Source organism: Leucoraja erinacea, chromosome 3 (genome assembly GCF_028641065.1).
Source record: "Leucoraja erinacea ecotype New England chromosome 3, Leri_hhj_1, whole genome shotgun sequence".
Classification (NCBI taxonomy): Eukaryota; Metazoa; Chordata; class Chondrichthyes; order Rajiformes; family Rajidae; genus Leucoraja; species Leucoraja erinaceus.
In genome coordinates, this window is record NC_073379.1 from 62,874,499 (window position 1) to 62,892,211 (window position 17,713).

Consider the following 17,713-nt stretch of genomic DNA (forward strand, 5'->3'; position numbering starts at 1 on the left):
CACCTCCTGATTACTCCTACATTTATATTCCTCAAGGGATTTGCTAGATCCCAGCTGTCTGACATATTTCCCTTTAGTTTTTTTCTTGACTGGAGCTCAATATACCTCATCATCTCAGGTTCACTAAATCTTCTAGCCTTGCTCTTCACTATAACAGGAACATGTGGGTTATAATCTGTGATAGCTCAGGACACTCAGCACTCGTGGTGGCATAGTGACACAGCTAGTAGAATCACAGCACCAGTGAGTTAGGGGGGGGGGGGGGGGGGTGGAGAGTGAAAAGAAAAAGGGGAAATAAAAAATAAGATTAATGTGGTATTAGTGTAAAATGGGTAACTGATGATCAGTACAAACTAAATGGGCTAAAAGACCTGATTATGTCTTTTTTATGACTATAATTACTTGGCATAGGATCCAACTGATACAGCGTTGAGTGCACTTGGAAGAAGACTCTAAAAGAAACACTCAGGAATCATTCCAAAGCAAAACTAGCCATTTTGTTACTTTCAGCAGATGGGCAAATCATTCAGTCCACCAACTGTTTCCTGTCACCTTATTACACCCTGATGGTTACACACTAAGCTCTGAAGGCAGATTTTAAGCTTCATTTGATTGACCAGACTGCAGCTGTGCAGTTTATTAGACATTGAAAACTTCAAAGGTTTTCATCGTCACCTTTTCATTCCCACAAATTTATGAGCCGTTCTGGTTTCCAGTCTCTGCTCGCTTCCCGCTTCTCGGCCTAAGCCAGTGATTGTAGAACAAGATGTTTGCTCGTGCTGTGTCTACAATTTGTATGTTTCTCTCCACAGATATGAATTCTTAAAAATAGGTGAGAAGAAAATATACAATAATAGTACAGCAGTTATCGATGATGCAAGCGGAAATCATATCAAACATGATATACCATGGCTCCAACAGTGCCTGAGACAAATCGATTTACTGCTGGGAGTGATGTTTTATTACTCTGTTTTAGTACAGATTATTAGTCAATCCCAAAGGCAAATATTATTTCACATTATTGATCTTTCAGTGAAAGTCGAATGAGAGTTAGCTTACACTAAAGTTACAGAGTGTCCCATATTGGGACCATGCTATGTAAGCAAATTGAAAAACACTTTAATTTTATTGTTTGTATTTAAAAAGTGATTACCTTGGTGTGGTTTAATGTACAAATTAAGGTAGGGACAAGGGATTTGAATCTTTCTGCTTCGCATTACTGTCGTCTGATTCAATAACAAAAAATACCATATCAGTTTTCCCAAATACTTTTCCTTTATCTGTCTAATACAAAGAATATGCAGCAGCATCAGATTCACATGTAAACATAATTGATTTGCATTTCAGTACTTTGAATTGCATTCATGTGTCACAACTAGGATTGTAGATACTGTGAAGATACTCTGGAAGAACCACCTTCTAATTTCTTTTATGTTGTTTTTGAGGTCGGAATCCTATTAGCGTGATGTCATAATAGATAATAGGTGCAGGAGTAGGCCATTCGGCCCTACGAGCCAGCATCGCCATTCATTGTGATCATGGCGGATCATCCATATTCAGTACCCCGTTCCTGCCTTCTCTCCATATGCTGATAATAATATTTTGGAGGGTTGATTAAAATGGAATCTTGCTATCAATTTATTAACATTAGAGATATGGGCGTTTCAGTAAATAAGGGTACCAACCTGTGACACGGGTGGCCAAAAGTTGAAAGTTATTAAAGCCTATTGAAATACCACAGCATTAAAAATGGACCTAATTATGATCCTTTTAAGTTAGTTTGTGATTAAAAATAGACCAAAATTTGAGCAAAATGTAATACTTTCAAAATTGGGGAAAAATGAGAAAAAAAATTATGTTTTTTTTTAATACATAAATGAGAAAGAATATAATAATCTTTCATAAAATTCAATGTTAATTTACTAGAAATGTGCCTGGAAACGAGCATAAATATATATATATTCTTGCATGCCCATTTGAGACAAGGGGTCAGCTATTTTTAAGGTAGACAAAAGTGCTGGAGAAACTCAGCGGGTACGGCAGCATCTATGGAGCGAAGGAAATAGGCGACGTTTCGGGCCGAAACCGCTAATCAGATGTCAACTGGAAACCAGGCCAAATATGATTTCAAACAGATGATAGCTTGAATCATATAGCACTGCAGACACTACTTAATGGGATTCTCAATGAGTCTTAGAGTAATATAACATGGAGTAGTGCCCTTCGACCCAACTCATCCATGCTGACCAAGATGCCCCACCTCAGGTAGTTGTACACTTTTTAATGGACTGGCCAAGTGTTTATTTCCAAGTATTGTATATGAAGCGGAACAATTTTTATGCTTAGTTGTAAGGGATTACATTGTGCACTTGGTGATCTTTCCCTACGTCCTAGGCCCATTCTATTTCAAGATGGCTGCCCCAACTGGGCGCGCCTTGTACACCATGGGCAGCCATTGTTTACTGGATGCTGATCAACCCTCTCCTGAGGAACACTGGAGTAGTTTTTGCAGAACACAGGGTGCATTTTACTTATCCTTTCCCTCTCCCTTCTCTGTAATTCCACAACTGCATTCAATAGGTAATCTTGAAAAGAATAGTTCGAATAAATGGCAGTGTCAAATATTTATTGTCTCCTTGTTGAAGAAATTTGTTGGTTGAAATTTACATTGAATTGTGTAATATAGACAGCAAAAATAGCTATTTTACAGAACTCATGTATGCCAGGCCGCTACAATAGAATACATCTCTACAGGTCCTACACATTTTTTTGTCTTTTATTAGAAGTAAGTACAGTCATATGGCACCAAAGTGCCTAATATATATTTTCATAATACATTTTATGTACAACTTCTTTTTTTTTTGTTACATTGAAAAAAGATTAGAATAAGAAAAATAAGTTAGATAGTAAAGGATAGAAAGATGTGAAATATATAGTGTGTGAAGAAAGAAAACGAGTAAATGAAGAAAGTTGAGAAAGAGAAAATAGAAAAAAGAAAATAAAATTAAAGAAAAAAAGGAGATAATTATTTATAATCTTGACCAACCCTCGTCCAGTCCTGAAACAGTTATTTTTTACAATTGTGTTGCACTATATGATTCCAAAAAAACGACGAATGGGGACCAACTCATTATGAATTGGTCTGATTTATCCATTAGGAGGAATCGCATTTCCTCAAGATGAGCGGTGTCCAACATACTTGCAATACACATTTTAAGCGTTGGTATTGATGTACCCTTCCAAAATTTAAGTATTAATTTTTTTGCTATTATTAAACCATAGTTAAAGAATAGATTTTGAGATGTGTTCAATTTATTCCCATCTTCCATTACACCAAATATAATCATTTCAGTATTAGGTTCCATTCTTGTCTTGAATAATTTTGTAAATATTTCAAAAATATCATTCCAAAATCTATAAAGTTTTATGCAGGAAACTAAGGAGTGTGTTATAGTTGCATTTTGGGCTAGACATTTATCACAAGTGGCGGATATATTTGGATAAAATTTGTTCAATCTTGTTTTTGAATAATATAATCTATGTACAATTTTAAATTGAATTAGATTATGTCTTACATTAATTGAACATTTGTGAATATATATCAAGTATTTTTCCCATGTAACCTTCGTGATTTTTATCATTAGTTCCCGTTCCCACTCTTCTCTAAGTACCTCTGTCGATGGTAGGTCTATATTTAGAATACTATTATATAAATATGATATTAATTTTTGTGAGTCAGCTTCAATATTCATTGCTTCTTCCAATACTTCAGAGGTTATTTTTTGATATCCTTGTATATATTTTTTCATGAAATCGCAAATCTGAAGATATTTAAAATATTGGTTGTTTTTCAATTTAAATTTTAATTGTAATTGTTGGAATGATAGTAGGTTTCCCATTTCGTACATATCCCCGATCCTTCTAATTCCGAGACTTTCCCATTGGTTATATGTCTTATCAATAAGAGATGGTTTAAATAAAGGGTTATTCGCAATTGGCATTAACAATGATAGATTTCTTAATTTTAAAGATAATTTTATTTGTTTCCAAATTCTTATTGTACCATATATAATTGGGTTCTTCTTATATATTGTGTTATTCAGTTTTTTTGGGGGAGAAGAGGATCGTTCCTATATTACAAGGATGGCAATCCTCCTTCTCCATTTTTATCCATTCTGTCTGTTGGGTAGAACTATCCAACCAATAAATCATATTTTTAATATGCACTGCCCAGTAATAATACATAAAATTCGGAAGTGAAAGTCCCCCGACCTCTTTTGGTTTACATAAGTGTTTTTTTGTGATTCTATGTGATCTATAATCCCAAATATAATTAGTAATATTAGAGTCTAATTTAAAAAATATATATTTTGGTATATATACCGGTATAGACTGAAATAGGTATAGTAATTGTGGTAGGAAGATCATTTTTATTGCATTTATTCTACCTAATCATAATAAGGGAAGTGTTTTCCAAAATTTAATCAGCGTATTAAGTTTATTTAATTAAGGTATGAAATTAGCGTTGAATAATGCTTTATATTTTCTAGTAATCTGAATACCCAAATATTTAAATGTTTCTCTTGCGATTTTAAAGGGGAACTTCAATAAATGTGTAGGTTCTTGAGGTTTTAATGTCATGATTTCACTTTTATTCCAGTTTATTCTATATCCAGAAAAATACCCAAATTCCTCTATTAAGTTTAATAAATGAGGTATGCTCGTTTGTGACTTTGTAATATATAAAAGTATATCGTCTGCATATAATGAGATTTTATTCTTTGAGTCCCTGGTATTATAGCCCTGAATATTCGGATGAATTCTTATACTTTCAGCCAGGGGTTCTATAATAAGGGCATATAGCAGGGGTGATAATGCACATCCCTGCCTATTACCTCTTGATAGTTGAATTTTTTGAGATAACATGTTATTAGTTAAAATTCTTGCCATCGGTTTATCATATAATAATTTTACCCATGTTATAAAATTCTCTCCCATATTAAATTTTTGTAGTACTTTATATAAGTATTGCCACTCTACCTGATCAAATGCTTTCTCTGCATCCAAAGAAATAATTGATATATCTTCTTCCTCTACTTTATGCGAGTACATTATATTAAACAGGCGTCTCAGATTATTAAATGAGTATCTTTTGGGTATAAACCCCGTTTGATCAGGGTTTATCAATTTACTAATATATTTGCTTAATCTTCTTGCTAAAATCTTTGCTAAAATTTTCTGATCTGTATTTAAAAGTGATATAGCTCTGTATGAGCCCGGATCTTCTAAATCTTTATCTTTTTTTGGAATAAGCGTAATAGTTGATTCTGTTAGTGTTTCAGGTAGTTTGTTTTCTTTAAAAGCATGGGAGTATAAATTAAATAAATAAGGGGTCGTTATCTCATGAAATTTTTTATAAAATTCATTATTAAAACCATCTGGTCCCGGTGTCTTACCATTTTTCAGCGATTTTATTGTTTCACCTATTTCTTTGATTGTAATTTGAGCTCCTAGTTCCTCTTGTTCCAAAAGGTCCAGTATTGGAAGATTACAGTTATCTAGAAAAAAAATTATTTTACTATCTTCTATTTTAATTTTAGATGTATATAAGTTTTGGTAAAATTGAGCAAATCTATTATTAATATCTTTAGGTAGTATTAGTAATTCACCTTTCTCTGATTTAATTTTGGTTATAGTATTTTCCTTTTCTTGTTTTTTCAATTGGCGAGCTAAAAGCTTATGTAGTTTGTCACCAAACTCAAAATGTTCCTGTTTTGTAATTTGGAATAGTCTTATTACTCTTGCCGATAAAATTCGATTAAGTTTAAATTTCAGTAATATTATCTTATTGTGTTTATCTGTCATGGAATCTTTGGCATTATCTAACTCTAACTGTCTGATTTCTTGTTCTAACAACATTTGTTCTGTCTTATTCTTTTTATTTTGAAAACTTTGATATGAAATTATAATTCCTCTCATAAATGCCTTGTAAGTTTCCCATAATAAAGACGGCAAAGTACCTGGTATATCATTTGTATCGAAAAAAAGTTTCATTTGTTGTTTTAAATATTGAGGTCCTACACATTCAATTATCTAAGTTTAACATTTATATAATAGTTAATGTATAGAAATACCTCCTATATTTGCTATTATATTTATTTAATGCTCCTTTGTTCATACACAATCCCACAAATGGGAACTATTTTCTGAATTCTCATTCTTGAAACATTATGGAATCTTTGTATTTCATCCATATCTATCTATATAACTAAAAGTTTCATCTTGACCACTTCCTGTCTGCCTGTATATTGATTTTAGAAAAAACGCTACGATATATCGCTATGATTTTTGGCCATCTTACTCACAGTCCTCCTCCGCCGACGCAGCCCTGAGGATTTTTCCGATCGATGAAAAATAGAAAAGTTATGAGTGTTTAAATAAAATCTTAAGATTAGCTGATTGGTCCTCTCGCCTGTCAATCACCACGATGAAGGTAACGCCCCACATTAAATTGAATGTGGTGGCCTGCAGGCTGCCTGAATGGTATGAAATTGAATGTGGTGGCCTGCACTCTGCCTGAAATGCTTTGAAATTGAATGTGGTGGCCTACAGTCTGCTTGAAATGGAATTTCAAGGAAAAGCCGTGAATGAACTGCCAGCCCACCAGCCCTGAGTGACTGAGCTGCCAGCCCACCAGGCCTGAGTGACTGAGCTGCCAGCCCAATAATCCATTTGGCCCACAAATACTAGCCCTCTGGAAAGCAGTCCCTACGGCCATACTAGCACTCCAGAAAGCCCCCCCGCCCATTGGCCACCAATATTGGAATTGGTGGAGAGGAGGAATATTGCTTTGGGGGACCAGCCCTTCCTTGTGAACATAGGACCCAACGGGTCCCACTTAGTCTAGTTCCCTATTAAAACTCTGATCTTGAACATGCGTGTGTATAATCACATCTTCTCGAAAAAGTGACGTGCTAACAGGAAAATGTTTCCATATTCTGGTAGATCTTGTCCCGTGGAGTCCAAAATTGCCTAATCTGAAAAATTAATGCTTTATTTCTCAAGTTATTAATGAAAATGTTCAAAAATCTGAAAACAACTTTGGGAAAAAATAACGTCTGTCTTTTGCTGATGATGTCACAATGGGTCTGCGTGCTGCCGTCTTGAATCTGCGCGTTGCGAGTGATGTCCCCAACCACCTCTCCTCTCCCCGTTATTCAAAAGACGCAGCCCTCGCGCCCCCCCCCCCCCCTCCTCCCCCTCCTCTTCCCACTCCTCTCTTCCCCCCCCTCTCCCCCCCCCCCCCCTCCCCCCCCCCCCCCCCCCCCCCCGTTATTCAAAAGATACTCGGGGGTTACTTTCTCTTGGATCGGTCAGCTCTTCTATTCCCCCCCCTCTATATTCCCCCCCACCCTCTATCCCCCCTCTATCCCCCCCCCCCCCCTCTATCCTCCCCCCTCTATCTCTATCCCCCCCCTCTCTCCCCCCCCCCCCTTCCCCCCCCCTATCCTCCCCCCCCATCCCCCACTATCTCTCTTTGTCTCTGCCCCTTCTCTCTCTGTGCCCTCTCTCACTACCCCCCCTCTGTCTCTACCCACCCCTCTCTCCACCCCTCCACCCCCCCCCCCCCCCCTTCCCTCTCTAGACGCGCCTGCGAGTTGGGGGCTATGCGTGAGTGGTTCGGGCGGGGATGGGGTAAAAGGAGCAAATGGATGATATTAATATAATATCAAGGGGGGGGTGGTTAGTGTGTGTCTGTGTGGGGGGGGGGGGGGGTAGCGTGGGGGACGCAGCAGGCCGACAATCATCCTCCTCCCTACTAAAATGAGTCGATTAAAATCTAATAATATTTAATTTAATTTCCTATTTGCAGCTCAGCAAGCTTGTTAGTATTCTTACATTTCCAAATAATTAACTATAGGCCCTATTTGATATTATCTGCCAATTTCCATGTCTCCCATTCCAAAATCCAGTGGTCTCAGTGCAAATCCAAACCGCTTCTCTTTTCCTGACAGTCCTCAAAACCTTCCTTTGTTCTAACCCTACATTAGAGTTTTAAAAAAAGGACACACAACAGTGCTTGATAACTCAGTGAGTCAGACAGCATCTCTGGAGAATGTGGATAGATGACATTTCGGGTCGGGACCCTTCTTCATGCTCTCTCCTCTTCTTTCTACATTCGAGTACTTTTCAATCTAATCTCCGAATACGCATTCCCTGATTTACACCATGAATCTCATTTATCGTGCCTTTACGTTTACAAAATGATGCTTTACCCATGTGGTGCTGCAGAATAAATGTTTCATCCAGCCAGTGCTTTGTGGATGGAAAAACAAGTCCATAAAAAATTGAGAATAGTTTCACAATACCTCCAGTTGTATTTTATCCTTCACTATTCTGAGAATGTTTTAATTTGCTCCCTGCATTGTGGCGGTGAAATATTTCTTCTAACCTATGTTAATCTTCTAAAGAGAGAGAAGGAAAGCAGATGTCACAGTGGGGCTGCTTTCCGCAATTTATTGCTCTCTGGGCAAGTGGTGGTGCGAGACCCCTACGCAGCACTGCGCCATCCTCCGTGCTCTTCCCGAAAAATTAATTTCCCCTCTCTGCTTTGATGGAGTTGCATATTCATAATTTTTGATTTGTGAATAATAGTCTGAGAATTTATTGTAGAGGATGGAGATCGGCATACCATTTAAAATGATCCCAAAAGCAATGCAGCCGAAACCGAAAGTCTTTCCGAGCGCTGTCTCTGGGACCACATCTCCGTAGCCCACCGTGGAAATGCTGACCTGTAATCAAATTAAATCCTCATTTATAATCGGCATTGACAATGGTTATTTTTAACACACTTGTGCCTGAAGAGAATTATATTCTGTGACAAGAGATAGACAGCTTGCTTTGAATTTACATGAAACAACGAAAGAGACAAGAAGGTAAAAGTGCAACGTCCAGGTTCAGGAATAGCTACTTCCCCACAGCCATCAGGCTATTAAACGCAACTCAAACAAAACTCTGAACATTAATAGCCCATTATCTGTTTATTTGCACTTTATCTGTTTAATTATTCATGTGTGTATATATTTATATAATGATATATGGACACACTATTCTGTTCTGTATTCATGCCTACCATATTCTGTTATGCTGAAGCAAAGCAAGAATTTAATTGTCCTATCTGGGACACATGACAATAAACTATCTTGAATCTTGAAGAGACAAGAAGGTAAAAGTGCCTGAGGTAGCATTAAAAAAGAGCAGCATGCAAGAAGGCCATTCTATGTTCGCTTTTGCATTGAGCTAGCCCAGTGGTTCCCAACGTGGGGCGTACGCCCCACAGGGGGGCAATTTGATTTTTAAGGGGGGCAATTGAGCGCGACTGAGGAGGTCTGGGTCCAAATTTTCGATTTTTTTTTTTTTGGATTTTCCATCAGGTAAACATATGCAGTTTATTTTGGGGTAAAAAAGGTCTTTATTGTGTAGTTATTACATAATCACCGCGCCATCGCTCTTCATGCACGTCGCACGAAGCGCACGAGGTCATGGGAGAACCTTATTGAATTGGATTTAGAAGTTCACTTTTTAAATGATAAGAATTATATATCACCACATGGGGAGGGGGGCATCAGGATTTTAGAGGTGATTAGGTGGGGCATGGCCAAAAAAAGGTTGGGAACCACTGAGCTAGCCAATTAGTCCTAGGACACACTTTACCTCCAGCCTCTATTTACTTCCCTTCAATAGACATCTTGTTGAAATTCTCTATTGAATTGGCTTTCAAGTTGTGAATTACAGATGACAAAAATTGCTGAGTAATATAATATTTATGTTCCAACTGTTTTGTTTTACCAATCACTTTAAAGTTACCAGCCCTTTAATCACTAAAAAATATTATTTTCACAATCAAAATAATTCATGATATAGAACACCTTTATAAAGCCTCTATTCAAATCTTCTCTGCTCTGAGACCAACCCTAGCTCTTCATGCAGTTTGACAATAGACAATACGTGCAGGAGTAGGCCATTCAGCCCTTCGAGCCAGCACCGCCATTCAATGTGATCATGGCTGATCATTCACAATCAGTACCGCTTTCCTGCCTTCTCCCCATATCCCCTGACTCTGCTATCTTTAAGAGCCCTATCAAGCTCTCTCTTGAAAGTATCCAGAGAACTGGCCTCCACTGGCCTGAGGCAGAGAATTCCACAGACTCATAACTCTCTGTGTGAAAAAGTGTTTCCTCATCTCCGTTCTAAATGCCTTACCCCTTATTCTTAAACTGTGGCCCCTGGTTCTGGACTCCCCCAACATCGGGAACATGTTTCCTGCCTCTACCGTGTCCAAACCCTTAATAATCTTATATGTTGCATTAAGATCCCCTCTCATCCTAAATTCCAGAGTATACAGGCCCAGCCGCTCCATTCTATCAACATATGACAGTCCCGCCATCCTGGAAATTAACCTTGTGAACCTACACTGCACTCCCTCTATAGCAAGAATGTCCTTCCTCAAATTGACAAGCCCAGTCGCTCCATTCTCTCAGCATTTGGAGAGGATGAGAGGCACGGGAAAGATTGTGGTGGTTTCAGGTTTTTCTCCTTTTGTTATGCTAGGCTAAGCAATGACAGAAAGGATACAGATTAAAGCAGTAACATATTAGAACATAGAGCCGCACAGCACAGGAACAGGCTCTTCGGCCCATAATGTTTGTGCCGAACATGATGCCAAGTTAAATTGATCTCATCAGCCTGTACATGATTCATATCCCGCTATTCCCTGCATTTCCCTGTGCCTATCCAAAAGCCTATCATATCTGCTTCCACCACCACCCCAGGCAATGTGTTCCAGGACCCACCACACTCTGTGTAAGATAAACTTGCCCTGTGCATCTCCATTAAACTTTCCCCCTCTCACCATATAGTGTTGGACATTTCTACCCTGGGAAAAAGGTTCTGACTGTCTACCCCATCTATGCCTCGCGTCATTTTATTTACATCTATCAAGTCTCCCCACAACCTCCGATGTTCCACAGAAAACAATCCAAGTCTATCCAACTTCCCCCTGTAGCTGAAACTCTCGAATCCAGGCAGCGTTCTGGTAAACTTCCTTTGCAGCCTCTCCAAAGCCTCCACATCTTTACTGCAATGGGGCGCCCAGAACTGCACACAAAACTCCAAATGTGGCCTAACCAAAATCCTGTAGAGCTGTTTATAATATTAATATATTGTGATAATATCAAAAATACCATTTGATTACATTTGGACCAGCTGAGTGGGTTACTTTAGTCCTGCCATGATATGCTTGGTTGAGCCAGAAGTGAGCACAGTTTAGTTCAATGAATAGACATTATACAGGGGATATGGAAGATATGCCTATTTTCTGTATCACGGGTCAGGGGTGAGCTTAAGTTTAAAAAGACGTGGGATTTCACAGTGGGATTCCTAGACAAATGGAGCCTGGTGTTTAGGTGTGTGGAAAATACCTGGGAGCTAGGACACTTATTTTGTGATTTCTTTGTTACTGCCGCAACATGCCAGAATCTGACTGCACATGGGCAGCTGGGCTTAAAAATATAGGTTACTGGTGAAATAGTGCTGAGAGAATTAAACAGGAGTGAAAGACAAGTGGGAACATTGAGTGCAAAATGATTAATATATAAATAGGAACTGCAGAGGCAGACTTGTGCTAATCCTGGGTAATGAAAGCAAGGAAAACCCCAAACAGGACCTGGTGGAGAATCATTTTGCAATAAAGATAAAACAGAGTGAGATAAAAAATGAACTGGATAAAAATAAACAAAACCGATATAAAACAATGGAACCTAAGTAGAAAATGGAAATACATCTGCTATTAAGGATTGTAGAATGAAAAGTGGAATTGAAAATAAAGAAAAATAGATTCAGCTATTTGGTAAATCAATACAATTTAGCCAAAAGAGATCAAAGCATGACATTTCTCCATTTCCAGCATATTTCTGCAGATATCAGCAAAACTGGTGCAGAAGATAACAATTTTAAACACAATTTTCCCTCGCCACAATTGAATTTTCCTAATCTTTTGTGCTGGTGTTAAAACATGAAAGCAGGCCAAGCCATCAAACTAGCTCGGCACTGAAGGTGAATTATCACCCTTGGGAGATTCTACAAATTATACTTTACAATCCTTCCAGAATGTTCCAAAATGTCTGAGGGCCAAGGGCATTGATATTAAAATGCCTTATTTTGGGTTATGAAAATTCTGATTGTAGCATCGCAATATGTTTGGAAAATACGCTTGTATATTTTACAATGATTTTAAGCAATTTAAAATCAGGTTACCCAGTCAGTGGAATGAAAATCTGATTTGTGATGCAGTTTTCTAAAATTAGCCAATTCTCAGCAGTATTAATCAAACTACAAAAATATCAACTTTAAATAACTTAATATGATGTATTTTAACATTATCTGTTTGTTTTCATTTTTGATATACCTGGCTGATGAAGATATAGATCTGAGGGGAAACTCTCCGTGGGGGTGAGGGAATATTTTTCAAAGTGAGATCAATCTGACGAGTATTTTCTCACAGAATGACTGATTGGAACTTAACCAGAAACTCAGTCCATGGATTTTTTTTTAGCTAAGTAAGCGTTTATTCAAATTAAGAACTTAACTGCTCTGGAATGACATAGATGATTTGTTACATTATAGGAAACTTTAACTACATTGCAGTGAATCATGAGATGAAGGTTGCTGATGATCCTTGTTTTCGGCCTTCAGGTCAAGAAATGCAATGTAATCAACTTTAATGTAGTTTAAGGATGCAGCAGGGAAACAGGCCCTTCTGCCCACATAGTCCTTGCTAACCATCAATCACACTAGTTCAATGTTATCCCACTTTCTCATCCACTCCCTACACACTTGGGGCAATTTACAGAGACCATTTAACCTACAGAGTTGCATATCTTTGGGATGTGGGAGGAAACTGGAGAACATGCAAACTCAACAGGTGCTGTCTGCACCCAAGATCAGGATTAAACCCGGGTCTCCAGTGCTGTGAGGCAGCAGCTTTACATGCTTTCTAAAGTTCTCTTTAAAAAGGTTTCTGTTTTAAAGTATGTAAGAAACTATGCTTTGGTAAGTGAGGAGATAGCTTTTGAAAGACAGAATCTTAAATGTGTGGGGGATTTGATGTAGTGCAAGTGGGAGCTGTCGGGCAGCCAATCCAAATCATCTATTACACATTAAAAATCTTTAAAACAAGATTAAAACTTTGATTTGACTCCTTTCAAATTGCTGTGTTCAGATTTGGTCCTTTTAGACAACGATTGATGTAGAGTCATTGGAATAGATTTAGAGATAGTTTACAAGAACAAAACCTGAACTAGGGTGAAAAAAAAATGAATATATTCATTTCAAAGATGTGGAGAAAATGGTCAAACTGAGTAAGATTACCAAGAGTTTATATCATGACAGATTATTTCAAGTGGAATATAGGGAGTTTATTTGTATAAAACTCACATCATAACAAAACTAAATTAAAAATAATTACGCAGTCTTTTTCAGTATTCATTTTTCATAATTTCTCTTATTCGCTGGTTTGCTTCCCTTGCCATTGTAGTCTTCACATGTTGTGGACTAATGGTGACAGCCCCTCTCACTACCGTTAACAAGGACATGGCTGAAAACAATCCAAATGTTGGACTGTTTCATCATTTCAAAACGGAATAGTATCAAATTTAAATTCACTCCAAGTTGTTGGTGCAGATCAAGGGTGTACCAAGGGGAAAGGTCACACTTGGTTCAACGTAATCCATATTAGCTTAAGAAGGGTCAGATCTGCGTACTCATTGCTTATAAAACACTCATATTTTGAGGGCATTACAGAGGTGCCATTGACCCAATCACAGTTGGTTCATAAAGGATACTTTTACCCCTCGTTCTTACAATGATACCTCTTCCTCATAACACCCCTCACACTAACCTTGAAGTCTGAGTATAAACACTATGAAATGAAATGATGAAATGATTCAATTTATTGTCATTGTCAGTGTACAGTACAGAGACAACGAAATGCATTTTTAGCATCTCCCTTGAAAGGGAGACACAGGGCGTCGCGGTGTGCCCACGCCTGCCGCCGTACATTCCATCACAGGCAAAGGTGGGTGAAGTGTCTTGCCCAAGGACACAACGACAGTATGCACTCCAAGCGGGATTTGAACCGGCTACCTTCCGGTTGCCAGCCGAACTCTTAGCCCATTGTGCTATCTGTCGCCCTGTGCTATCTGTCGCCCATACTATGCAAACAAATGACTGTAGTCCAGTCATTTAAGATGTTCATGTCAACTCACCGCAGCCCACCACCAAGCGTGGGGTATGGATGTGAAGTTAGTTCCGGGAACATCATGTTCAACAGAAAAGACCAGAGCAGAAAAGGAAAATATGCCCATTGCTATAAAGAGGAAAAGGCAGCCAACCTGCTGGTAACATTGCTTCAACGTGAAGCCAAATGCCCTCAGTCCAGTCGAATGGCGGGCCAGCTTTAAAATGCGGAAAATTCTCATAAGCCTCATGATCCTCAGCACTTGGCCAACTTTGCCCACTCTGCCCACCCTCTCTATATCCTGATCATGCTTCACGTAGTCATCATCCTCAAAACATTCCAGGGTGATCTGGAGATAGAAGGGGAGGATCGCAATGAGGTCAACGCCGTTGAGAGTACTTCGTGCAAATTTCTTAATGTCAGGAGTGGTCAATACTCTGAGGACATACTCTGCAGTGAAGAAGATGATGCAAATGGTTTCCACATGCTCCATGTAGGTGTGCCCACTCAGCTGGCCAGCTGGACTTTTGTACTGCATTTCTTCAACTGTGTTCAAGGCCATGGCTACGATAGAGACTAACACAAAAATACTGGAAGTCACTGCCATCAGTTTGGCTATAACTGAAGAGAAAGGGTTTTCCACTAAGTTCCAGATGACTCTTCTCTGGCGACCATACATCAAGTCCCTGAAATGTTCTTCATCTTCTTCCACTTCCAGTTCAGCCTGGAGATCTCGCTGCACCTTTAGCTGCTCATTTAACTCATCTTGCCTCTCCTCAAAGGAGATTCTGCAGCACCTGTTGCTATATTTGATCCGTATTCCCCAATAGTGGATCTCTTCAAGAAAGTTTCTGGGGCAGAGCTCATTTTTAATCCACAGGACTCCTGTCTTGTAGAAGTTAAAGATATGGTGAAAGATCGCAGGATCCCGATCGAAGAAATATTCATTGTCTTTGACACTGTAGTCATCGCACAGATCCAGTTTCCTCGTGGGATCGGTGTAAGTAGCCAATCTTCCAATTCTGGTCTTTGGAAATCGAGCAGCAGCGCGGTAGTTGATCTGGAACATTCTGCCTCCAACGTTAATATTCAAATTATAGTCTTTAAAGGGAGAGCGTAGTTTGGACTGAGGGACAGTTGGTAACTCTTGATCAGAGTCTGATTCGTCATCATATTTAATTTCATAATCACACCCAAGGTCCTGCATGGAACTCCATTGTTTTAAAGCTCTTTCTTTCACTAGTGCAAAATCACTCTGCGGGTGCTGCAATGCATTTAAACTCTGCCTTTGTTTGTAGTTTGCAAACAGACTCTGACGTCGTAGCTTGAATTTTAACATTTCTGCCTGCTGTTCCTGCTTAATAAAGAACCTGCCTGTTCAATCAAAGCGACGAGTGAATTGAACTGCATTGTTTATTAAACTAAGGAGTGTTAAAGTCGTGCTTGAGAATTGCTGCTGACCCCTTTAATATGCTGACTGTGAGGATCTAAGAGCTTAGGTGGCTATTTAGATATTATCCCATTTCATCTGCTTCCACCCACTGACACTGACGTCTTTCTTGGCTGTTCACTGACAAATCTAATTATTTTGTAACGCGGGAGGTGGGAGGCAGAGGGAGGTTGTGAATAGGGAAAGAATGTTTTAGAATCAATAATCTTCCAAATGATGTTTCTCATCCTTGACCTGTTATCAACTGCACCATCATTAGGTATTTTAGAACACCTTATGCTATTAACTTGAACACAAGATTCAAGAACATTTTAGGATTATTGATAAAAGTTTAATAAAAGATGCTGTGAGAACACCACAGCAAAGGGCTGATCATCCAATAACCTGGATTGTTCAAATAGGCTTTCTGCAATACTTTCAGGGTAAATATGACGCCTTGTCAGAACAATCCTGAAATTAGGTCATTTAGTACAAATAACACAAGAAGAAGCTATGGTTACAAAATCATAAAAGCAGTGACTGTCCTTTTTTCCTCACTCAACCGGTTAGAAATAGTATCTGCATTGTGCCATCTGTACAAACTAAGGATGATGAGGACTGCTATTGAAACTTGATCCTGTTTTCCGCCTGCCCTGTAGTCATATAATATATTGAATTCTTATGCATTACTGTTGTGAGGCAAATGAAAAATTCTAAATTACTTAAAATTTAAGCTTTAAGCAACTCATTTCTGTAATACACATCTTCAAAGCGCATGGAAATGATCACTGATTCCGCAGGCTTCGATGGCCCGAGGCCCCGCACATGCGCACACTTCATTCTTCCCTCCTATTTATAAGTTGAGATGGTCAGGAGGTTTAGTACGTCTTGATGACCGTCGCAGCATTGGAGCTTCAGGAGATAATGGTGTTTCAATAGCTGCTGGTACATATATTGCTTGGTCATCAACTTCACTCGTATTGTTATTCAGATTTACAATTTTAGAATTTCTTATAGAAGTTTCCATAGGGGATGATGGGAGTGTTGGAGGAAGTTCTCGATTAATATTATCAAGGAGTGACGGAGCTGATGGAGAAGACGACGGACATGGTGCAAGGTCACGAAGTGAGACAGTTGACCAACGTCCATCCTGATACTTGATAGTTGCATAAGAAGGGTTGACATTAGTCAGTTCAACTTCCTCAACAAAGGGCTCATTCTTAATTGATCAGACATACTGACGAAGCAACACAGGCCCAGGGCTCGTCAACCATGATGGCAGAGGCCCCGTACATGCGCACACTTCATTTACATTTTGTGCTTTTGCAGCATGTTGTTGCTTGAGTTCATTGCAAACCAGTCTTGTGCCCACTGATAATAATTGGGGCTCGGAATACACTGCATTTATGATGGTGAAACTGTCAGCAAGTTAGTACATTTGCAGTGTTTCCTTAAGCAGGGAACATTCTCTGTATTTGCATTACGCTCCTGTGAGATAACAGTTACATGACATGCCTGCTTCACAACAGCATAACAATTTCACAGATAGTCGGCAACATTCAGTTTGCACCAATGGTTAAAGGCCTTATCACATGAATGATTAATCTGATGTCCTATCTATGAAATACAGTCCCTTTACCTGTACATGCTATGTCCTTGAAGACATTTGAGTACCTATGTGGCTTAATGCAGAAATCTCTAAGATGTGCTTTTCTACAAACTATGCTTCTTCTAACCTTCATCATCAAAATCTAGTGAAATCATAAAAGAGTTCCCTAGCAGCTGTCTGGTCCATTTTAAAGAATGGCTCGATTGTAATCATGTATTGTCTTTCTGCTGACTGGCTTGCACGCAACAAAAGCTTTTCACTGTACCTCAGTACACGTGACAATAAACAAAACTGTAACTGTGACTGTAACAATGGGTTTGTGGTCCTTTAACAGGTGTCAAACAGGTTCCCCAATGTAAGAGACTTCAGTGGAGTGCAG

General features: G+C 38.8%; 1 protein-coding gene across 1 annotated transcript; it reads right to left on the bottom strand.

Moving 5' to 3' along the window:
- Positions 1 to 7,859: 7,859 nt before the first annotated feature.
- kcnv2a (potassium channel, subfamily V, member 2a) lies at positions 7,860 to 15,822 on the bottom strand. The gene is made up of 2 exons (XM_055630666.1): positions 14,325 to 15,822; positions 7,860 to 8,792 (listed from the first exon to the last, which is right to left on the bottom strand). Exons 1-2 carry the CDS (start codon positions 15,633 to 15,635, stop codon positions 8,517 to 8,519), a joined length of 1,587 nt encoding a protein of 528 aa, XP_055486641.1. The 5' UTR covers positions 15,636 to 15,822; the 3' UTR covers positions 7,860 to 8,516.
- Between the last annotated feature and the right edge of the window lie 1,891 nt (positions 15,823 to 17,713).

Bases quoted from the DNA above. Each gene is read 5' to 3' on its own strand.
- kcnv2a (XM_055630666.1), bottom strand. From the start codon at position 15,635: ATGTTAAAATTCAAGCTACGACGTCAGAGTCTGTTTGCAAACTACAAA. The intron at 8,793-14,324 runs GTGAGTTGACAT...ATTTGATTACAG, and splicing joins ACGCTTGGTGGTGGGCTGCG to GTCAGCATTTCCACGGTGGG.